This window comes from Mustela lutreola, chromosome 2 (genome assembly GCF_030435805.1).
Source record: "Mustela lutreola isolate mMusLut2 chromosome 2, mMusLut2.pri, whole genome shotgun sequence".
NCBI lineage: Eukaryota > Metazoa > Chordata > Mammalia > Carnivora > Mustelidae > Mustela > Mustela lutreola.
The window spans coordinates 94,163,093-94,187,559 of NC_081291.1; the positions used below are offsets into that span (position 1 = coordinate 94,163,093).

Sequence of the window (24,467 nt, forward strand, 5' to 3'; positions counted from 1 at the left end):
GTCCCAAATATCAAATATGTTCAGTATATTTGCTTTGAGATTGTAGAATCATATAGTGATTCTTCTGTTTAGAATAAGTTTAGGAGTGGTAGCCTTGAAACTTATGTTGCCTTGGTAAGTCATTTGCCATTAAAAAAATTAGTGAATTCATCTGTAAAACAGTTTTTTCCTAGTTACGGGAGATATTTTGAACTTCAGAAAAGAAATGTAGTCTTTTTTTTTTTTTTTTTAAAGATTTTATTTATTTATTTGACAAAGAGAGATCACGAGTAGGCAGAGAGGCAGGCAGAGAGAGAGAGAGAGGAGAAAGCAGGCTCCTGCTGAGCAGAGAGCCCGATGCGGGACTCGATCCCAGGACCCTGAGATCATGCATGACCTGAGCCCAAGGCAGCAGCTTAACCCACTGAGCCACCCAGACGCCCAAGAAATGTAGTCTTTATAAAAATAATACCATTCATTTGGAACATCTAGTATAGTGATTCAGTCAGGCTTTGCTTACAATTTTTTTTTTTTTTTAAGTAAGCTCCATACCTAGCATGGAGCCCAACACAGGGCTTCAACTCACAACTATGCTTTGCTTATAATTTAAAGATTGTATAGTTTGATAAAGTATAATAGCCAGAACTCACCTTTGTTCTGCTCAACATGGCATTGTACACTGTTGGTGTCTTAACACTGGACCAACTATTTTTACCTTAGTTATCTAATTTGTCTAATGTCTTCCATTAAAAAATAGTTGGATGATTTACCAGGAAAAAAATCTGGTAACAGGTATCTTTGGCTACCTGGAGTGCTCTCTTGGCAGTCTGTATGCCATGAAAAAAAGAAAAGAAAAAAAAAAAAAAATATATATATATATATATATAAAATGTATACACACACACACACACACACACACACACACACACACACACACTGTGGCCGATTTTGGGAAATTAATTGTCACCAAGTTTTACATTACTAAATAAACCTCTAGTGCTTGACCATATTTTTAAACACTATAAAGTGAAAGAAGGAAACACACTCCCCAAATTGCCATAGCACAAAGGCTCTAAATTACAGTAAAACAGTATTTCAGGTTTAACCCCTTCCCCATTGTGAATGGGAAGTTAATTTATGTACCACTTAAATGTTTAATGTAGTGAAAAAATGTATCCTAGGTTTTCTCACATAGAAACACTCCTTAAATACCTACAAACACATTGATCAACACAAAAAGATAATAATCAAAAAAAAAAAAGGTAATAACGATTTAAGAATATTAAGGAAGCTTTAACCCTCCAATTGTATTTTTTCCCATACTTCTCTTTCTGTAAGGTATTAATGAAAATTAACCATAACTAACATTATTTGGTTTCTACCAATTCAGATGTAACTGAGTTGTCTGAAAGCTCCTTTTTCATCACGAAGGTGTGAATCAATATGAACATATTTCTATTTGAGAACTCAAATACAAAGAGATGTGTGTCCCAGATTTTTTTTTTTTTCTCCAAGATTTTGTTAGAGAACATGAGCCGGGTGAGGAGAAGAGGGAGAAGTGGACTGCAGGGAGCCAGGGTTGGATCCCAGGACTGTAGAATCATGACCTGAGCTGAAGGCAGATGCTTAACCAACTGAGCCATCCAGGTGCCCCTATTTTTAGCCTTTTTTTTTTTCCTTTAAAGATTTTATTTATTTGACAGAGATCACAAGTAGGCAGAGAGAGAGGGGGAAGCAGGCTCCCTGCTGAGAAGAGAGCCCGATGTGGGGCTGGATCCCAGGACCCTGAGATAATAACCCGAGTGGAAGGCAGAGGCTTGAACCCACTGAGCCACCCAGGCGCCCCTATTTTTAGCTTTTTAAGTAGACATTTAACATGAAAACATTTGAGTTGGTAGTACATTATGTAGTAAGATCAGAATATAGCTATCAAAAGTAAAAATTTTGTGAAATATATGAGTACTCAAGTCCCAACAGTAATTAATGAATTTTTACCATAAATCACTTTGAATACTGTTAGGTTTACACTTACGTTTTTTCAAGTCCAGATTTTTGGGAACAAAGAATAAATGCCTGTTATCCTTTTGCTGGTTTTTCCCTTTTCAGGGTTCTTCTAGAATATTAATCCCAGATTATTTCCTAAAGCAGTTTCTAAAGGCATTAAACTTAGTAGACTACTTATAATGTATTAAATTACAATACTACCAGATAATAAAATTTTAAACTTTAGTAGCTTAATTCTGAAACCATTGTATGGTAATTTCTGAGCTTAATTACTTTGTGCCTTTCATAGCTGGGAAACCCAGAAAAATGTACTATGGTCATGTTTAATCTTTTTTCCTTTTGAACTTCTCTCAAAAGGAGAAGACGACGCTCATTTTATAAGCTCCTGCCAAATTTCTTCTAAGTCACCACCGTAGTGCCTTAAAATCAGACCATTGCTTCTCAAACTTAGGTGCATGTGAATCACCTGAGGATCCAGCCAAATTGCAGATTCTGATTTAGTAGGTCTGAGGAGAGGCTCTAGAGTCTTAATTTTTCATAAGCTCCCAGGTGGTACTGATGATTCTGGTTCATGGACCACCCTCTGTGTAGCCAAGGCTTACATAACATTAACCAAAACCCTATAGAGTCACCAAAACTTAATTTGATCAAACTACTCTGAGTATGGACAACATGCAAGTATTTTTTGTAATGTTTGAAGTATTTATTAATTCTCTAACTACATCTCTCTTGTATAAACTGAAGTGGGGAAAAACCTTGAAATTGCGCTTTTATTTTAAAACGGCCAGGTATGGGGGCGCCTGGGTGGCTCAGTGGGTTAAAGCCTCTGTCTTCGGCTCGGGTCATGATCCCAGGGTCCTGGGATCAAGCCCCGCATTGGGCTCTTTGCTCAGCGAGGAGCCTGCTTCCTCCTCTCTCTCTCTGCCTGCCTCTCTGCCTACTTGTGATTTCTGTCTGTCAAATAAATAAATAAAAAAAAAAATTAAAAAAAAAAAAAAACAAACAGCCAGGTATGGTTATTTTATCTTTTACCTTTATAATTAATATGTTGGAATCTTACAGGTATTAGAATTGAAGATTTTATTACATATAAATACATAAAGGGTACAAAACCAAAAGTGGCAATATTTGTAAAACATTTCATTTTCATATAAAATAGACTAATCTGAATTTGAGATAAATAAAGAGATTTAGGGCATGTAAGAAAGGAAAGGAGACTGTCATGTCCCTATTTTGGGGAAGGTCAAAGAATGCTAAGAGCTTGACTTACTGCATTAATAACTTCAGATTATGCGGATACATATAACACAGCAGAACAATGTGGAAAGCAGAGGGCTTAGCCCAGTCTTTTCTTGGAAAAGGTAAAATTTTTAAAAATGTAGCAGAGACAACTGTTACTAGTTCATTTCACAGAAAACAGTTCAAACCTTCCATAAACATTATCCCTTTATTCCTTGAAACTTTTCTTTGAGGTAGAGATTTGGGCCAGGCTACCGCTGAAAAGCACAACCAGGAATGGTGAGGCCAACATAGCTCTTGAGAGATGGAAGAATTATGGAACTGAACTCCTTGTTTTCATAGCTATGCCAGGTCTTGTTGAACAGAGAACAACCACTCTTCATGATCAGTTTCATCATTTTAGGGTTCTAATGTGTCAATATCCATGGATATAAAAAATTAGAAAGTTAATTCTTTTAAGCAGCATATACAATCATGACTCAAACTTCAATGTAGTCTTATGCAATTTCACTCAAATATCAGTTAAGTCACACAAACTCAAAATTCTTTGTTTTAAATTCTTATCTTCCAAATGTTTCTTAATTATTTAATCCCAACGTGCATTTACAATGAATTGTAATTGCTATTACCTCTGTCCTTGAAGGAAAACATTAGGAGAATGGGTTGTTTTTAAGCTAAATGTGTCTCCACTTGAAGAGGGTCGGGAAGGAGCTTTTCCACCCAAAAGTGACGTTTCTGCTTCTTTTATTTCCATCGCCCTTTTGTATAGTTCAGCAGCTTTTTCAAAATCCCCTTCTTCATAGCTTTGAGAGAAAAAAATCATTAAAATGAGAATATACCCTCTTAAATGGGAATGACCTTATAGGGGGGCGCCTAGGTGGCTCCGTGGGTTAAAGCCTCTGCCTCCGGCTCAGGTCATGATCTCAGGGTCCTGGGATTGAGTCCCACATTGGGCTCTCTGCTCAGCGGGGAGCCTGCTTCCCACCCCCGCCTGTCTCTGCCTACTTGTGATCTCTGTCTGTCAAATTAAAAAAAAAAAAGTGACCTTATAGGATACAGAATAACAAGTTGTGGATAATTCCCCATTTTCTCCTATTTCCAGTGTGTGTATTCACTCAGACCTGTAAAACAGAATTCCCAGACTCTTCTCTCTGAACTGCTAACGTGTATCTTAGTACCTCATACATATACCACTAAGACCATGTTGTAATGGATGCAGTGGACTGCTAATGGGAAGTCTCTGCATCCGGAGATACACAAACACAGACAAAGCAAAATCAATATGCACTTTTTTTAGAGAGAGAGAAAAGTGTGTACATGGGGTGGCGGGGTAGGAGCAGAGGGGAAGAGAGAGAATCTTGAGCAGGCTCCAGGCCCAGTGTGGAGCCCAGTGCAGAGTTTGACCAGGGCACAGTCTCACAGCCCTGAGATCATGACCTGAGCCAAAACCAAGAATCAGATGCATAACTACTGAGCTACCCAAGCACCCCCAAGTCAACATCCACTTAATGGTAAATTAATTTTTGAGGACAGTACATTGCCTATATTACCCACAGAACCAGTTAGCCGCAAATGTAAATCATCTTTCACTATTTACATGATACATTCTTCTACAAAACAGATTATGCAACATTGATTTCACTTCTGGATACCACTTTAGTATCTTGAAGTAAATCAACACAAAACAACCCCTTCCCCTCTTCCAAGAAAAAACAACTAGCATTAAATATTGTGTTCTGTGATAAGTCAAATTAAAGCTGTTCTAAAATGGGGTTTGGCTATTATTAGGAAGCTGAAAAAATTCTTACCTAAGCACGGCTAAATTTTTTAATGTTTCTCCAACTCGAGGATGCATCCGACCCAGGCTGTCTTCATAAATCTTTAATGCTCTTTCATATAATGGCAAGGCTTCGATGTGTTTTTTCTTATTAAAAAAAGCAGTAATATTCACTTGAACACACTGAGCTGCTGAAATTACTATTAACATTCTTAGACTAAGCTGATCTACTGGGGTAAGTCCCTTTAAAAAGTTAATATCCTCCTACAGATAAAAAATTTATTACTAATCATCATGGTAGAAGCATATAATAGAAAGTCAGAAACCTAAGTTTTAGACCGAGCTTGGTGACTACTGACCTGAATCCAATAATATAAGCAAAAACCTGTTTCCTTATTGCTCAGTGGGTATATGTGCTTTTCACCTATCATGGGCAAATGCCACAGCTTAAAGACAGTATTAGACATAGGGGCGCCTGGGTGGCTCAGTGGGTTAAGCCGTTGCCTTTGGCTCGGGTCATGATCTCAGGGTCCTGGGATCGAGCCCCGCATCGGGCTCTCTGCTCAGCAGGGAGCCTGCTTCCTCCTTTCTCTGCCTGCCTCTCTGCCTGCTTGTCATCTCTCTCTGTCAAATAAATAAATAAAATCTTTAAAAAAAAAAAAAAAAAGACAGTATTAGACATAGAGAGGTACGAGTCTCCAGGATTAAAAATGAAACTTCTGCAATGAACTAAATAAAAAATACTCAGTTGGTGTTTTACACTAACCATCTTACAAATCTATCTTCAATAATTTCTCAAATATGAAAGGAAGCATTAGTAATCTTAAATTTTCTTCAGTTACTTTTACTGTGCCACATCTATTTCATGTTTATATTTCATACCTTAAAATCATTCATAAAGAGTTATTAATATGTGGGAACTTACCATTTGGCTATAGAGAACAGCTAAATTCACCAGGGCAGTAGCTACACTGGGGTGCTTTGGGCCAAAGGATTTCTGCCGAATTTCAACAGCCAGCTCATACAAAGGTACAGCTTTGTCAAGTTTCCCCTAAAAAACAAAAGTGAAATCTAACAAAAATATTAAAATAATAAATACTATCTGATCAAATCTTTTCCCATAAATAAAATTTTCTATTAGTAATTTTGAGGAAAAAATTTCAGAAATAATCTTCTCACACTTTAATGGTTCAGTTTATAGATAACTGAAATCTAATGGGATATGTATAAAGCTACATTGAATGTAAAAATACTTTCTTTGATAATTCAGAAAGCCCTTTCATAAAGCTTGCCCAGTATCACTCAGTTCCCAGTGAAGTAAAAATATGCCAGTAGAATGTTTGCTGCAATGAATATATAATGAATATATAATGAATATATAATTCATTGTATATAATTTAGATACCATATCAAAAATAAAATCTCATTTCCCACCAAATCCCTTCAAGATTCTTTAATTTTTTAAAAAGATTTTATTTATTAGAGAGAGAGATGCTGAATCAACTGAGCCACCACGGTCATCCTCTAATTATTTCTTTTTCACTTGAAAGTTGGGCACAAGGATGCCTGGGTGGCTCAGTTGGCTGCCTTTGGCTCAGGTCACAATCCCAGGGTTCTGGGATCAAGTCCTGCATTGGGAGGTCCTTGCTCAGCAGGGAGCTGCTTCTCTCTCTCCCTCTGCCTGCCACTCTGCCTGCTTGCTCTCTCTCTCTCTGATGAATAAATAAATAAAAATCTTAAAAAAAAAAAATTGGGCAGAAATAGCAACAATGCATTGTTCTTACTAAAGCATTAACTTCAGGGCCAGGTTGACCAGCAAGGGTCTCACAAAGTCTAAAGATAGTTTAGTCTATGTAGCTCTCTAACTGCATTAAATGAAAAGAAATCAGACTTCGCTGGCATTTTTTTTTTTTTTAAGAACAGCTACAAAAATTCCAAAAATCACTTAAGCTAGAACCTAGGGAAAAGAATGGCTACATTTCATTATAGGGAAAGAAAAGAAACCATGAAATTTATTTATTTTTAAAGATTTTATTTATTTGACAGAGATCTCAAGTAGACAGAGGCAGGCAGAGAGAGGAAGAAGCAGGCTCCCTACAGAGGAGAGAGCCCAATGCGGGGCTCGATTCCAGGACCCTGGGATCATGACCTGAGCCGAAGGCAGAGATTTTAACCCACTGAGCCACCCAAGTGCCCTGAAACTGTGAAACTTAAATGCTCATTTATTCACCTACAGAGATTCCTCCTTCACCTTTGACAGCTAGGTGATTTGCTGTGTTTATGGCTGCTTAACTCATAAAACTTAATAGTGGTTGAATTTTAGAACTTCTGAAATAATAAGTTCCAATTAGAATGTTGATGAATGCATTTGTATTTGGAATATATTTTAACAAAATTACACCAGTACCTTATATAAGTCTGATATAATTTTTTTTAATGTTCTACTCAGCTATTTGTTAAAAAATTTAATCATCATGATTGAGAAGTTCATAAAAAATAATCTGTCCATTAGAAGACAAATTATTTTTTTTGTGTGAATTTTTTTTTTTAAATTTTATTTATTTATTTGACAGAGACACAGCAAGAGAGGGAATACAAGCAGGGGGAGCAGTAAAGGGAAAGGGAGAAGCAGGTTTCCCACCATACAGGGAGCCCGATGAGGGGCTTGATCCCAGGACCCTGGGATCATGACCTGAGCTGAAGGCAGACACTTAACTGACTGAGCCACCCACACACCCCAAGAAGACAAATTATTTTGCTGACAGTAATTATGACTTAAAATACATGTAAGCATGCCACAGATTACTTACCATTTTCTTTTATTTTTTTTATAAAGATTTTTTTTAATTTTTATTTATTTGACAGAGAGAGATTACAAGTAGGCAGAGAGGCAGGCAGAGAGAGAGAGAGGAGGAAGCAGGCTCCCCGCTGAGCAGAGAGCCCGACGCAGGACTCGATCCCAGGACCCTGAGATCATGACCTGAGCCAAAGCCAGCGGCTTAACCCACTGAGCCACCCAGGCGCCCCTACTTACCATTTTCTTATACAAGATTGCAAGATGCTTCACTGTGTAGGCCAAAGAAGGGTGATCAGGAGCTAGTGCTCGTCTCCGAATGTCTAAAGCTCTTTCATAAAGTTCTTCTGCTTTATCATACTGTTTCTTTTCATTGCATAGAGCTGCCAGATTATTTAAAGACTGGGCACAGTCAGGGTGATCTGGTCCTAGGACTCGCTCTCTCATTTCTAAGGACCGCTTCAGGAACTGGTCAGCAGTTCTATGAACAAAACCCCAAAATGGTTTAAATAATTTATTCTCTAAAGACTCCTTGGCCCTAGTTAGGTAGAGAACTGAAGCATTTTTATTTTTAAATCCAAGACAGTTGATATGAGGGATTTGGCTCAAAGTCCTTTCTCTCCCTCTTTCCTAGTCCATATCCCTCCCTGCCCTTTTCCAAAAAATAAAAATGATAGTGTGAGAGCCTAAAGTAGCTAGATGATTGCCTCAGTTCTCCACTTTGACTTTTCCTAAAAGACAAACCCATATTTTCCAAAACAAACTTTTGATATCTTTAAATAAAATAAAAAGACCTAATTCAAAAGATTTTAGTATTCATTGTTTTTCCCTTTGAAGTAGCTAATATATAATTTTTTAAAAATTTCTTTTCAGCATAACAGTATTCATTATTTTTGCACCACACCCAGTGCTCCATGCAATACGTGCCCTCTCCAATACCCACCACCTGGTTCCCCCAACCTCCCACCCCCTGCACCCATCGCTCCTTCAAAACCCTCAGGTTGTTTTTAATTGAAGTATCCCTTCCGAAGCCAGATAAGTATTTGTTAACGTTTTTCTGACATCCAGAGTATCAAATGTGTTAGTTTCCTGAAATCCAAAGAAGCCCAAAACCACTTTTTAAGAGTATAAATATTAACATAAATATTAACATCTTTTATAATAAATATAAATATTAACATAAATATTAACATCTTATAAGTCCAAATGAACTGAAGACCCAAACTAGCAGCCATCTACATTCTATCCTTTATTCTCCCTTCGTGCCAAGTTTTTTCTGTGAATTCTCATCTATACAAAACACTTTTTGTAATCATATAAAACATACTAGGGATGCTACGGAATAACTTTTTTAGCTAATAAAAGAAACAATGTGACAAGAAACCATGAAAAAATGCCATGGCCTTTGTTAAGCGTAGCTGTATGTTCAACCCACCACACGTGAAATCTGGCATGGTTTCTGTCAATTTTTTCTAGCTTGACTTGATAGAAATGGAAAGTAGCTTTCCATGTGAGAAACACAATGGACACTTATTTGTATTATTAGCACCATGGTACTCACTCCAGGTTATTCTGAAGGTAGTAGAGAACACCCAGCTCATTGAGGGTCCGAGCATTGTCAGGTGTGTCCTTTCCTAACGTGAGCTCTTCTAACTGCAGGGCTCGTCTACGTAAAAGGGCAAATCCATACTGAAGCAAACACAAATGGAGAATAGGTACCAAGTTAAGGGCAGTCCTTGATTCTGAAACACTACACTGGAGCTCTATGAAATCCTTTCTCCTTTTGCTCCCTTTAAAGTAGGTAACAATTAGTTTAAGTATCACACTGAATTAATCCAGTGGATATTGCAAGTGCACATACTTCCACCTGACATCACATTCTAAAATTCAGTAAAACCTGTTTTGAGAAAGTGATGATAAGCTATTTTAGCAAAGTGAACTGAGTCCCAAGGGCTTTGAAAAGATCAGGACACAGAATTAACCTGCAGATATTTACCAATCCCATGGCTTTAAGTGTTTAACTTAAAAAAATCAGGTACTTAAAACTGCACCCAGCACTTGAAAAATAGTAGACAAATAAATCATAGAGATCAAATGCACAGTATAGTGAATGTAGACAATACTGTATTACAATCATCAAACTTGCTAAAAGATTAGATCTTAACTATTCCCACCACAAAAAAGAAATAATTATGTGATGTGACAGAGGTGCTGTTACTACGATGGCCATTATATTACAATATAGAATGTATCAAATTAGCATGCTATACATATACATCTTAAATTTACACAACGTTGTGTGTCAGATATTATTCAATTTAAAAAACGTACATAGCATTTGAAATTAAAACAGGCTATATTTAGATTTTATCAGCAGCTTGGAAAAATGAAAACAATTTTATGTGTATGTGCTCAAAGGTAAGAATTTCCTTGCATTTGAATCTAACATATTAAAATTTTTAATTTGCCTTTCCTTTACAGATTGAAGCAGCTTTTAAGTTCATCTTCCAAAGTCTAACCTTCAAATGAACCTTATAGTCCCACTTTAAAAAAAGCAAAAAAAAAAAAAAAAAAAAATTTCCCATGTTTACTGAGATATATTGCCATAAAACATTGTGTAAGTTTAAGGTGTACAACATAATGATTTCACATATGTATATACTGCAAAATAACCATAGTATATTGTTTTATATACTTTTTAAAAGTCTGCAAAGTTGTATTTCTCAGTAACACTAATACTTAAACATATATTATATATATATAAGACAATGTTAGTATTTTTATAGAAATCACTTTAATATCTAAAGTTCTTAAACATGTGAGGTATACACAGCTATATTATGATACTCAGAGATGCTCTTTTCCTCTAGTTTAAAACCACAACACAAAAGAAATTTCTCATTACCAGGTTGCCTTTTCTCCTTGTAGCCTTCTGACGAATTTTAAAGGATTTTTTCCTAAAATGTTCAGCTTGTTCATATCTTAAAAAAATAACAATAAAGTCAAACAAAAGAAACATGTCCAAAGTATCATATTTCAGTGAGATGAAAGCATTCCTTACCTAGCGTAAAGCTTTTTTGGGCCCTTAAATGTAGCATAATTTCTAAAAATGACAGTCACATGTAATTAAAAATCTTTAACAAAAACGCTCATAAAACAAAATCTAACAAAACATCTAATCCTCCAAGTAGCTGACATTTAACAGATTTTTAACTGATTTAACTCATTCTGAATCTCTAAAGGATCCCCTAACTAAACAAAAATCTAAACTTTTAGTTTACTCCAACACCTTCTTCTGTACATGCTAACTTCTGGTGAAATATAAATGAGAAATTCACACAAAATTTGTGTGAAACAATACCTCTAGATATTAAAAGAAAAAAATCCAATCTGTATCATTAACGATACATGATTTCTGATAGAGGAAAAGATGCATTCAGTGCGTGTCTAATAGATTTTTTTTATTACACCAGGGATTGGCAAACTTTTTCTGGAATGGGCTACATAGTAAATATTTTATGCTTTGTGAGCCACATGGTCTCTACCTCAACTATGGAACTCTGTTGCATCACGGAAGGAACCACAGATAATATGTACATGAAAAAATGTGACTATGTTCCAATACAACCTTATTTACAAAACCAGGGGCCTAGTGGACTTGGCCTATCGACAATGGTTTGCAGCCCTCCATTAGCAGTGCACTTAATATTACAAAGCTAGTTAGTGAAGGAGCCCAACTTCAAATCCGACTATATGACTCCAAAGTCCCTGTTCTATCATCCATTCATCTTCAAATGGAGATGAATCTTGTAGTTCTAATTTTCTGTTTACTCCACAAAGACCTGCCACCAAGAATAATCTTTGAACATGGTAGATTCAAAAGATATCGGATAAAAAATTACACAGCCACAAAACAAAGCTTACCCCATAAGGACATTAAGAACTGTGACACCCCACCATAAAACCAGAGTATTACTGATCTAAGTCTTACTTATTTTGTTTCTGGTACAAAGTTGCCAGTGCCTCAAGTTCACGAGCAATATGGGGATGTTCCACACCATAAGCATTTTCGGAGATTTCTAAGGCCTGTTTATACAGCTGTTCCGCATTGCCAAACTTCTTCCACTGCACGTACACACTTGCTAGTTGGTGGAGGGACTGAGCTACTCTTGGGTGATCTGGATCTAAAGCTGTTTCTCGAATTTCTAGAGACCTCTGCAAAGGCACCACAGCCTAGGGGGGGAAGAAAAGGTTAAAGGCCAGTACCAGTAAGTGAGATGCTATACGATCTGCAGTCTCGTTAGCACAACAAATGAAGGCGACACTAACTCCTAGCAAGGAGAGAAAAGCCAACCAGGAAAAACTTACCCCTGCCTCCGACTCCCTGCTGGAGTTACCTGACTGAGGAGGCCTAGATCCTTGAGAAATCGCCCCAGGGTTTCATAAAGGTCAGCCAAGCAAATCATGTTCTCCTCGCCTTCGCAGCTTTTCTCATACTGCTTCAATGAATCAAAGTATTCTGCTGCCATTGCGCTTTTGTCTTTGCCAACAAACTGCCAGTAACTCAGCAACTCCGCAAAATGTCCTCTGTTTCAACCAAAAAATGTAATTTAATGAAAAACAAGCTTTAAAACCCACTACTGAATGAAAATGCCAGAATTCACGTCGGGCTACTGATGCTTCATTAGCAGGCAGGTAGAGCATAGAGGGAGATAAGACTGTACTCTGACTCTGTGTACATCCTCTGTGTCCATCCCTTCCTAGCTGTGGGGTGCTGAGCAGGTAGTCTGACCTCTTATGCCTCATCAACCTTATCTGCAGAAGGGGGGGTCACCAACCCGATCTGCCTCAGGTGCTACTATAAGCAGATGACAGCAGATAGCAAGTACTCCATAATGCTGGCTGCTGTCACTACACTTAACTAAAAACATCCCATTCTGAGTGGGAGACCTCACACTGCCTTCTTTCCCAATTAGCTAAATGCTACAGCTGAATCTAATTCCATCTGTCCTTCCTGGCCCACTTAGATGTCCCTCTTTGCCAGCTGCTTTCTGCTCTAAATCTCATTTTTATTATAGCATTATGGGGGTGGTTTGGTAATTTATTTATTTTGTGAGACATAATTGACATCCAAATTTATTAGCTTCGGGTGTACAACTCATGATTTGATATTTGTATATACAGTAGTCTGCCTTTGCCCCGGTTTCCCTTTCTCCAGTTTCAGTTAGTGGCCATCAACCACGGTCTGGGAGCAGATGCTCCTCCTTTGACGTAAGGTCAGAAGATCAATAGGAGCCCGTGGCTTCAGCACAAGGCTTACTCCATTCACCTCACTTCATCTCATCACTGGGACATTTATCATCTCACATCATCACGAGAAGAAGGATCAGTCCAGTAAGATATTTTGAGAGATAGACCACATTCATATAACCTTTATTATAGTATATTGTTATAATTATTCTATCTCATTATTAGTTATGCTGTTAATGTCTTATTATGTTCACAAATTAAACTTTATCACAGGTACGTATGTACAGGGAAAGACAATATATATAGGGCTCAGTATTATCTGTGGTTTCAGACACCCACTGAGGGTCTTGGAAAGTATCCCTCCATGGGAAGGGGGAACTACTGTATGGCAAAATGATCACCAGAGTAAGTCTAATTAACGTCTGTCCCTGTACATAATTGTAATACCTGTTAAAGGATTTTATTTTTATTGTGATGAGAACTTTTAAGACCTACCTTCTTAGCAGCTTTAAAATATGCAATACAGAATTATCAACTATAGTCTCCATGCTGTACACCACATCCCCAAGACTTATTTATGACTGGAAGTTGTTACTTTTCTATTCCTTTTACCCACTTTGCCCACTCTGACAATTTATAATCTCTTCTCTGCACCAAGGGCATGTTTGACTTTTGTTTTTGTTTTTTAGATTCCAGATATAAGTGAGATCATATAGTATTTGTCTTTCTCTAGCTTATTTCACTTAGCGTAATGTCCTAAGGATCCATCCATGTTGTTGCAAATGCCAAGATTTTGTTCTTTTTTATGGCTGAATAATATTCCATTGTTTGTATGTAATGTGCACATTTATACACACACACACATCTTCTTTATCCATTCATCTATCAAGGGACACTTAGGTTGTTTCCTATTTTGACTATTGTAAATAATGCTATAATGAACATGGGGGGTGCATATATCTTCTCAAATTATTGTATTTGTTTTCTTGAGATAAACAGCAAGAAGTGAAATTGCTGGGTCATATTGCAGTTCTAGTTAAAATTTTTTAAGGAACCTCATACTGTTTTCCACAGTGGCTGTCCCAAATTACATTCCTACCAATAGTACATGATCCCTTTTCTCTACATCCTTGCCAGCATTTGTTATCTCTTGTTTTCTTGGTGATAGTAATTCCAACAGGTGTGTGATGATATCTCATTTTAATTTTTAATTTGTATTTCCCTGATGACTAGTGATGTTGAACATCTTTTCATGTATCTGTTGGCCATCTGAATGTCTTTTTAGAAAAATGTCTATTCAGATCCTCTGCCCATTTTTTTTTTTAAAGATTTTATTTATTTATTTGACAGAGAGAGATCACAAGTAGGCAGAGAGGCAGGCAGAGAGAGAGGAGGAAGCAGGCTCCCTGCTAAGCAGAGAGCCCGATGCGGGACTCGATCCCAGGACCCTGAGATCATGACTTGAGCTGAAGGCAGCGGCTTAACCCACTGAGCCACCCAGGCGCCCCCTCTGCCCATTTTTAAATCAGATTCTTGTTATTGATTTGTAGTTCTTTATATATTTTGGATGTTAACCCCTTTGCAGATATACGATTTGCAAATATTTTCTCTCATTCAGTCAGCTACCTTTCCATTTTGTTTATGGTTTCCTTTGCTGTGCAGAAGCTTTCTTAGTTTGATGTGATTCCACTTGTTTATTTTGCTTTTGTTGCCTTTGCTTTTTGTGTCAGATACAAGAAATCATCACCAAGATTGATGTCAAGCAGTTTACTGCCTATGTTTTCTGGGAGTTCTATGGCTTCAGGTCTTATATTAAAGCTAAATTTAAAATGCCATTTTTCTTTGTTATACCAAATAACCACTTAACTCTGTTTCTTTTTTTTTTTTTTTGCATAAGGTATTCTACAAATAAGTTTCTTACCTTTTATAAAGATTTTGAGACACAAAGAGATTGAGAAGGCAATCATGCAACTTCTGTTTACTTCCCTGCTGCTGAAAAAGCCAAGGGAGCTCATCTGCACTTCTCCAAGTCACTCGGTCCTGACTGTCAGAATGGAAAGGACAACACTCAGTAATACCTTCCAACAAGGAAATTACCTTCAAAGTCTTCAGACAAATGTTGAAGGGAGAAAAACGTATTTGGCATCTATCTCCAACTCTTTAAATATAATCAATACTGAGAAAATTAGGTCAAAATCAGAAACTCTAAGAAATAATCTAAGAAAATAAATACAGTGATATCAGGACCACTCATCAAATTCTCAAGGTGTTTTCCTAAATTTGAGCTTTAAAAAAAAAAATCAACGCAAATATATACACACGGTATACAGACACACACATATTTTTGAACGATTAAACTGGAATAAATAATAAAATGATCTTATATTGATTTCATGTAAGTTTAAATCTTTAGGATGATATTAAAAGACTTACATAATAATCTCTTGTTCTTTTGACATTAACAGGGGAGATGAATAAATCTTTTCTATAATAATTAAATTTTTATACATTAAGTTATAAGCAAAGGAAGAGAGAAGTAAAGACAGGGGTAAAACAAGTTGCAGAAGAATAATACGGACATTCATAATACCTTAGCTGCATGGTGAAATAGTTGATTAGCTTTTGCCTACATGAAGAAACAATGGCTGGATCATCCATGTATTCCAGTCTTACTGTTTCCCAAGCCTGGGAAGAAAAAGAAAAAATGTTGCAGTTTATTTTCTGTAAGTCCCCATATATCTAAAAATTAATTTATAAACAAGAATTTGTAATTATTTTAATTTTACAGATGTATAATAGAGATGGCAAAAGACTTTTAAAATTCAGGATTTGTTTATGTGATAAACTGATAAAGAATAAAAATCTCCTGGAAGCACTTAAAACACAATTTAATTTAAACTTCTAATTACTGCAGTAAAAATTATCAGAAATGTAGACTGAAAAAGTACTGGACAGACTATATTTAAGCAATACACAATAGAGAAAGACAAGCCTGTGAAATTACAAACCTAGTACACCTGCAAATATAACGCAGCATACTCCCATGAAAGACTTCATTCACATTTGTATACATATAAGTCAACCACGGCATTGCAGATGGATAAGAATTATACCATTTGATAGTATTTACTACTACATACTAGACGTCATGCCTAGGACCTTACTAGGATCAAGAATCTGTCGATTCACTTCACAACCTCTGTAGTAGGCTAGAAAAATCTGCCCAAGGCTTACAGAATTTACCCAAGGTTACAGAGCTGTTAGCTGTGAAGAGCCAAATTGTGAACTAAGGCATGCTCACTTGATGAGCCCAAGCTCTTAAAACATAAATAATGACACCAGCAATCAATAATACATACAATTGAAAAAAATATCTTTTCCTCTTTCAGAAAGAAACTGCTTTTTAAAGAATTTTAAGTCCCTCTTTATCCCCAGTTTCAGTTTCTGCAGCCTTAGCTGCCCATGGGCAACTGGGATTTGAAGGGAGATGATCCTCCTTTGATAAATAGTCAGAAGGTCCATATGATGTAATGCTAGATCACAGTGCCCACATCATTCGCCTCACTTCACCTCATCAGGTAGGCATTTTACCGGTAATCTCACTCATTACAAGAAGGGTGAGTGCACTATAATAAGATATTTTGAGAGAGACCACATTCACATAACTTGGGAGTACAGTATATTGTTACAACTGTTCTGTTTTATTATTATGTTTGTTAATCTCTTACTATCCCTAAATTGAAAATTTAACTTTATCATGAGTATGTACTTAAAGAAAAAACATAGTGTATATGGGGCCTGGTACTATCCCGGTTTCAGGCATTAACTGGGGGTCTCAGAAGGTGTCTGCTGGGGATAAGAGGGCACTGCTATAATAGTCATTTCATAAAGGTACTTCATAAAAATGTTAGCCCAATTTTACATTTAATCTAAAATCAGTGCAAAAAATTTGGTAATGCCAAATTTCAGATTTCAATTTTGTCTTATAGTTGAAACATTTAAAATAGCATGATGTATGATGGCTTTTAAAAATTTTTTTACTTTTTAATTTAAATTCAACTAATTAATATATAATGTATTATTAGCTTCAGAGGTAGAGGTCAGTGATTCTTCAGTCTTTTTTTTTAATGTTATATTAGCCACCACACAGGACATCATTAGTTTTTTATGTAGTTTTCCATGATTCATTGTTTGCATATAATACCCAGCGCTCCATGCAACACATGCCCTCCTTAATACCCATCACCGGGCTAACCAACCCCTGCCCCGGCAAAACCTTCAGCTTGTTTCCCGAAGTCCATAGTCTCTCAAGGCTTGTCTCCTCCTCCAAATTTCCCCACTTCATTTTTCCCTCCCTTCTCCTAATGTCCTCCATGCTATTCCTTATGTTCTACAAATAAGTGAAACCCTAGGATAACTGACTTTGCTTATTTCACTTAGCATAATCTCCTCCAGTTCTATCCATGTTGATGCAAATGTTGGGTATTCATCCTTTCTTGGCTGAGTAATATTTCATTGTATATATAAATCACGTCTTCTTTATCCATTTGTCTGTTGAAGGGCATCTCGGCTTCTTCCACAGTCTGGCAATTATGGACATTGCTGCTATGAACATTGGGGTGCATGTGGCCCTTCTTTTCACTATGTCTATATTTTGGGGGTAAATACCCAGTAGTGCAATTGCTGGGTCATATGGTAGCTCTATTTTTAACTTATTCTGGAACCTCTACACTGTTTTCCAAGGTGGCCATACCAACTTGCATTCCCACCAACAGTGTAGGAAGGTTCCCCTTTCTCCATAACCTCTCCAACATTTATTGTTTCTTGCCTTGTCAATTTTTGCCATTATAATTGGGGTAAGGTGGTATCTCAATGTGGTTTTGATTTGGATTTCCCTGATTGTTAATAATGATGAACATTTTTTCATGTGTCTGTTAGCCATTTTATATCTTCTTTGGAGAAGTGTCTGTTCATGTATTCTGTTTCAGTCTTGGTAGTTTGTAGGTTTCTAAGAAGGCATCCATTTCTTCCAGGTTTAATTTACAGGCATATAGCTGTTGATAATTATTTCTGATGATTGTTTCTATTTCCTTGGTGTTAGTCAACATCTCTCCCCTTTCATTCATAATTTTATTAATTTGGGTCCTTCTCTTCTCTTTTGGGTAAGTCTGGCCAGTGGTTTATTGATCTTATTAATTCTTTCCAAGAACCAACTTCATTGATTTGCTCTACTGTATTTCTGGTTTCTAATTCATTGATCTCTACCCTAATTTTAATTACTTCTCTTCTCATGCGTGGCTAAGGCTTTATTTTTGTTCTTTCTCTTTTCTCCAGTTCTTTAAGGTATCAACTAAATTTGTGTATTTGGGATTTTTCTTTTTTCTTTTCTTTTCTTTCTTTCTTTCTTTCTTTCTTTTTTTTTTTTTTTGAGTGAGGCTTGGATGGCTATGTATTTCCCCCTTACAACTGTCTTTGCAGTATTCCATATGTTTTGCACTGACATGTTTTCGTTCTCAACGGTTTCCAAAAATTGTAGAAGTTATTTTTTGATTTCCTGATGACCCAAACATTCTTAAGCAGATGGTCTTTAGCTTCCAAGTGTTTGAATTTCTTCCAATTTTTTTCTTGTGACTAAGCTCCAGTTTCAAAGCATCATGGTCTGAGAATATGCAGGGAATAATCTCAATCTTTTGGTATCAGTTGAGACCTGATTTGTGACCCAGTCTGTGGTCTATTCTGTAGAGTTTTATGTGCATTCAAGATGAATGAGTATTCTGCTATTTTAGGGTGGAATGTTCTGTATATATCTACGAGGTCCAGTTGTCCTGTGTATCATTCAAAGCTCTCATATCTTTGTTGATTTTCTGCTTAGATGATCTGTCTATTGCTGAGAGTGGAGTTTTGAGGTCTCCTACTATATTATTATCAATACGTCTCTTTATTTTGGTTAACAGCTAGCTTATGTAGTTGGCTGTTCCCCTGTTGGGGGTATAGATGTTCCCCAATTTTAGATCTTCTTGTTGGATAGACCCTTTAAGAGTGATATAGCGTCCTTCTGTATCTCTAACTACAGTTTCTAGCTTAAAATTTAATTTGTCTGATATGAGAATTGCTACCCCAGCTTTCTCTTGAGGTCCACTGGCATGAAAAATGGTTCTCCATTGCTTCACTTTCAGTTTGGAAGTATCTTTAGGCACAAAGAGTCTCTTGTAGACAGCATATGGATGGGTCATGTCTTTTTATCCAATCTGCAACCCTGCACTGTTTCATGGGAACATTTAGGTAATACACTTTGAGAGTGATTATTGAAAGATATTATTTTATTGTTATTATGTTGCCTGTGAAGTCCTTGTTTCTATAGATTATCTCTGTAAATTTCTGTTCTGTCACTCTTGGGGTCTTTCTCCTTTTATAGGACTCCTTTAATATTTCTTTCAGGGCCAGCTGGGTGGTCACATATTCTTTCAGTTTGTACTGGTCTTGGAAGCTCCTTGTCTCTCCAGCCATTCTGAATGACAGCGTGTCTGAATAAAGTATCCTTGGCTGCATATTCCTCTCACTCAGTACCCTGAACATGTCTTGCCAACCCTTTCTTGCTTACCAGGTCTCTCTAGACAGGTCTGACATTTTTCTGATGTTCCTCCCTCTGTATCTAAGAAATCGCTTCCCCCTCACTGCTTTCAAGATTATTTCCTTGGATCTAAGATTTGTAAATTGTACTATTATATGTTGTGGCATTGATCTGTTCTCATTGATCTTGGGAGGGGCCCTCTATGCCCCTAACACATGAATGCTTCTATCCTTCCCCAGATTAGGGAAGTTCTCAGCTACAGTTTGCTGAAATATATCTTCTAGACCTCTCTCTCTTTTCACCCATTCAGAGATCCCAATAATTCTGATATTGGAATCTTTCATTGAGCCACTATTCTCTCCCAGTTCAATACCCTGGTTTTATTTTATTTATTTATTTATTTATTTGACAAACAGAGATCACAAGTAGGCAGAGAAGCAGGCAGAGAGGGAGAGAGGAGGAAGCAGGCTCCCTGCTGAGCAAAGAGTCTGATGCAGGGCTCAATCCCAGGACCCTGGGATCATGACCTAAGCCGAAGGCAGAGGTTTTAACCCACTGAGCCACTCAGGTGCCCCTTGATACCCTGGTTTTAATTTGTTTTTCCCATGCCACCTCAGTTACCTTCTTTTCTATCATCTTATCCTCTGGCTCACTAATTTGTTCTTCTGTTTCATTTACCCTGGCAGAGTATCCAGTTTAGAGTGCATTTCATTCATGGCATTTCTAAATTTTACCTGATTAGATATAATTTCTGCCCTTACAGATTATATATTATCATTAATATTTTTCTCAAGCCTAGATATCACCTAGATAATTGTTACTCTGAAGTCAATTTCTGACATCTTGGTTATATCCATATCCATTAGTTCTGTGGCAGAGGCCTCAATCTCTGAATCTTTCCTGTGTTGGGGGTTCCTCCCCTTAGTCATTTTGTTGAGGGGTGGTTAGGGGAATGTACAGAGAGTCCAAATTAATGACCACAACCCAAGCAAGATGTACCTGTTTTACAGGGACCTTAAAGTTGTCCCCTCCTGTTCTTCTAGTCTGTCTTTCGGGGAGGGCTCTGCTGCACTGTTACTCAGGCAACCCTATTTGGACAGAGTTGACTTGCCCCCTGTGGGGGAGTGATAGGCTCAGTGAAAACCCGTTTTGGGGGGCTTTTGCTCTGTACCAGTTTTCCGCATCTCTTCCAAGAGTCAGAGAAGAAGGGTCCATATCTCTCTGTCTCGGAACAGAGAGATCACAGTCTGCTCTCCATTGAGCTCTCCAGGCCACACTGTATCCCTCTCGGTCTGTGCTGCTAAATACCACAGCGTCCTGGGTTCTGTGCCCCACAGCAGCACTCCCAGCCCTTGCTCCCAGGGCCAGGCACGTCTCTGTTCTTTGTGCTTCTAAAACCATAAGCCACCCCCATTTGCAAGTATGCCCCAGTAGCTTCATATTTTATTCTGGGGGGCTGCCCTAAAGTCCTTTCCCTGACACTACCAGTTTGGGAGTCTGAGCTCAGTCCCCAGTGTGGGAAGCTTTTGTGCTCTGGCACAAGTTCCCGGAGGCTCCCTCTCCTTCCATTTATCTTTCAATATCGCCACTTCATACCTCAAGACCAACTGCCAGAGATATTCTGTTTGTAGAGACCCAGATATATCTTCTTACATCTCAGGCTGATTTCATGGGTGTTCAGAATGGTCTGAGAGATATCTAGCTCAATTCAGGGAACCAGCTGAAATAGGATCCCCTACTCCTCCACCACCTTTTTTCTTGATTCTTCAGTCTTATATAATAATGAGGGTTCAATACATCATGTGCCCTCTTTAATGTCCATCACCCACTTACCCCATCCCCCCATCCTCTCCCCTCCAGCAAACCTGTTTGTTTCCTACGATTAAGATCTCTTATGGTTTGTCTACATCTCTGATATTGTCTTGTTGTATTTTTCCTCTCTTCTCCACTGATCCTCTGCTTTGTTTCTTAAATTCCACATATGAGTGATATTATGCAATAACTGTCTTTCTCTGATTGATTCACTTCACTCGGCATAATATCCTCTGGTTCCATCCACGTCATTGCAAATGGCAACATTTTATCTTTTTGATGGCTGAATAGTTTTCCATCACACACACACACACACACACACACACACACACAAAAACACTCCACATCTTCTTTATCCATTTATCTGTCAATGGACACCTGGACTCTTTTCGGAGTTGGGCTATTGTGGACATTACTGCTGTAAACATTTGGGTGCACGTGCCCCTTCGGATCACTATATTTCTATCTTTGAGGTAAATACCTAATAGTGCAATTTCTGGGTCATAGAGTAGCTCTGTTTTCAACTTTTTGAGGAAAATCCATACTGTTTTCCAGAGTGGCTGCACCTGCTCACATTCCCACCAACAGTGTAAGAGGGCTCCCCTTTCTCAGCATCCTTGCCAACATCGGTCATTCCTTGATTTCTTAATTTTAGCCATTCTGACTGGTGTGAGGTGGTATCTCAATGTGTGGTTGTTTGTTTGTTTGTTTTAGATTTTATTCATTTATTTGTCACAGAGAGCGCACAAGCAGAGAGAGTGGGAGGCAGAGGGATAAACAGGTTCCCCAATAAGAAAGGAGCCCGATATGGGACTTGAAGTGCAGGACCCTGGGATCATGACTGGAGCCGAAGGTAGACGCTTAACCCACTGAGTCACCCAGTCACCCAAAAACCACCCATGTGCTTTTGATTTGTATTTCCCTGATACTGAGTGATGTGGAGCATTTTTTCATGTGTCTGTTGGCAATCTGTATGTCTTCTTTGCAGCGAAATGCTCTACCCTTGAGCTATACCCCCATGTATGTCTTCTTTGGAGAAATGTCTGTTTATATCTTCTGTCCATTTCTTGACAGGATTATTTGTTCTTTGGGTGTTAAGTTTGGTAAATTCTTTACAGATTTTGGATACAAATTCTTTATTTGATAAGACATTTGCAAATAACTTCTTCCATTTTGTCAGTCACATTTCAGTTTTGTCAACTGTTTCCTTTGCTGTGAAAAGCTTTTTATCATCATGAAGTCTAACAGTTCATTTTTACTTTTGTTTTCCTTGCCTTTAGAGATATCTCTAATAAGAAATTGCTTTGGCTGAGGTCACAGAGATTGCAGTCTATATTCTCTTACATTAAGGTCTTTCATCCATTCTGAGTCTATTTTTGTGTATGGTGTAAGAAAATGGTCCAGTTTCATTCTTCTGCATGTGGTGTCCAATTTTCCAACACCATTTGTTGAAGAGACTGTCTTTTCCATTGGATATTCTTTCCCGCTTTGTCAAAAGATTAGTTGACCACAGAGTGAGGGTCCACTTCTGGGGTCTCTATTCTGTTCCATTGATATGTGTCTGTTTTTGTTCCAGAAGCATACCATCATCCCGATTACATCTTTGTAATAGAGCTTCAAGGGGTGCCTGGGTGGCTCAGTGGGTTAAAGCCTCTGCTTTTGGCTCAGGTCATGATCCCAGGGTCCTGGGATCGAGCCCCACATCGGGCTCTCTGCTCAGCAGGGAGCCTGCTTCCTCCTCTCTCTCTGCCTGCCTCTCTGCCTACTTGTGATCTCTGTCTGTCAAATAAATAAATAAAATCTTAAAAAAAAAAAGTAATAGAGCTTCAAGTCTAGGATCGTGATGTCACTAGCTTTAGTTCTCTTTTTTAACATTTCTCTGGCTGTTCAGGGTCTTTTCAGATTCCATACAAATTTTAGAATTATTTGTTCCATGAAAAAAGTGGATGGTATTTTGATAGGGATTGCAATGAATGGGTAGATTGCTTTGGGTAGCATAGACATTTTCACAATTTTTGTTCTCCATCCATGAGGAAAGAATGTTTTCCCATTCCTTTGTGTCATCCTCAATTTCTTTCATGAGTGTTCTATAGTTTTTAGAGTACAGATCCTTTACCTCTTTGATTAGATTTATTCCAATGTATCTTATGGTTTTGGGTGTAATTGTACATGGGATTGACTCCTTATTTTCTTTTTTTCTGTCTCATTGTTATTGTATAGAAATGCAACTGATTTCTGTGCATTAATTTTATATCCTGCCACTTTGCTGAATTCCTGTATGAGTTCTAGCCATTTGGGGTGGAGTCTTTTGGGTTTTCCACATATTTCAGCATATCTTGACATTTGTGAAGACTGAGAGTTTGACTACTTCTCTGCTGATTCAGATGCCTTTTATTTCTTTTTGTTGTCTAATTGCTGAGGCTAGGACTTCTAGTAGTATGTTGAACAGCAGTGGTAATAGTGGACATCTCTTTCATGTTCCTGACCTTAGGGGAAAAGTTCTCAGTTTTTCCCCCCACTGAGAATGAGTTTTGCTGTGGCCTTTTCCTACATGGCTTTTATGATCTTGAGGTATCTTCCCTCCACCACTACACTGTGAAACGTTTTAATCAAGAAAGGATGCTGTACTTTGTCAAATGCTTTTTCTGCATCTATTGAGAGGAGCATATGTTTCTTATCCTTTATTAATGTAGTGTGTCTTGCTGATTGATTTACAGATATCGAACCACCCTTGTGGCCCCAGACTAAATCCCACTTGGTGATGGTGAATAATCCTTTTAATGTACTGTTGGATCCTATTGGCTAGTATCTTGGTGAGAATTTTGGCATCCATATTCCTCAGGGATAGTGGTCTGTAATTCACCTTTTGGTGGGGTCTTTGTCTCGTTTTGAGATCAAGGTAATGATGGCCTCATAAAGAGAGTTTGGAAGTTTTTCTTCCATTTCGATTTTTTGAAACGTCTTCAGAAGAACAGGTATTCTCTAAATGTTTGGTAGAATTCCCCTGGGAAGCTGTCTGGCCCTGGACTCTTGTCTGTTGT

At 37.7% G+C, this 24,467-nt stretch overlaps 1 protein-coding gene across 5 annotated transcripts in view; it reads right to left on the reverse strand.

Annotated features, from left to right (window-relative positions):
* Positions 1-2,994: 2,994 nt before the first annotated feature.
* NPHP3 (nephrocystin 3) overlaps positions 2,995-24,467 on the reverse strand; it is a 49,863-nt gene continuing 28,390 nt past the window's right edge. The window contains exons 18-28 of one of the 5 annotated variants that reach the window (XM_059162611.1): positions 15,634-15,728; positions 14,965-15,087; positions 12,191-12,380; positions 11,785-12,026; positions 10,699-10,774; positions 9,355-9,482; positions 8,034-8,274; positions 5,925-6,050; positions 5,031-5,146; positions 3,852-4,025; positions 2,995-3,629 (exon numbers count right to left, since the gene is read on the reverse strand). In XM_059162611.1, coding sequence (XP_059018594.1) covers positions 3,617-3,629; positions 3,852-4,025; positions 5,031-5,146; positions 5,925-6,050; positions 8,034-8,274; positions 9,355-9,482; positions 10,699-10,774; positions 11,785-12,026; positions 12,191-12,380; positions 14,965-15,087; positions 15,634-15,728 — 1,524 coding nt within the window. In that variant the 3' untranslated portion in view covers positions 2,995-3,616. Of the gene's footprint in view, positions 4,026-5,030; positions 5,147-5,924; positions 6,071-8,033; positions 8,275-9,354; positions 9,483-10,698; positions 10,775-11,784; positions 12,027-12,190; positions 12,381-14,964; positions 15,088-15,633; positions 15,729-24,467 lie in introns of those variants that run through there. The other 4 variants (XM_059162612.1, XM_059162614.1, XM_059162613.1 and 1 more) reach the window with 4 other exon arrangements.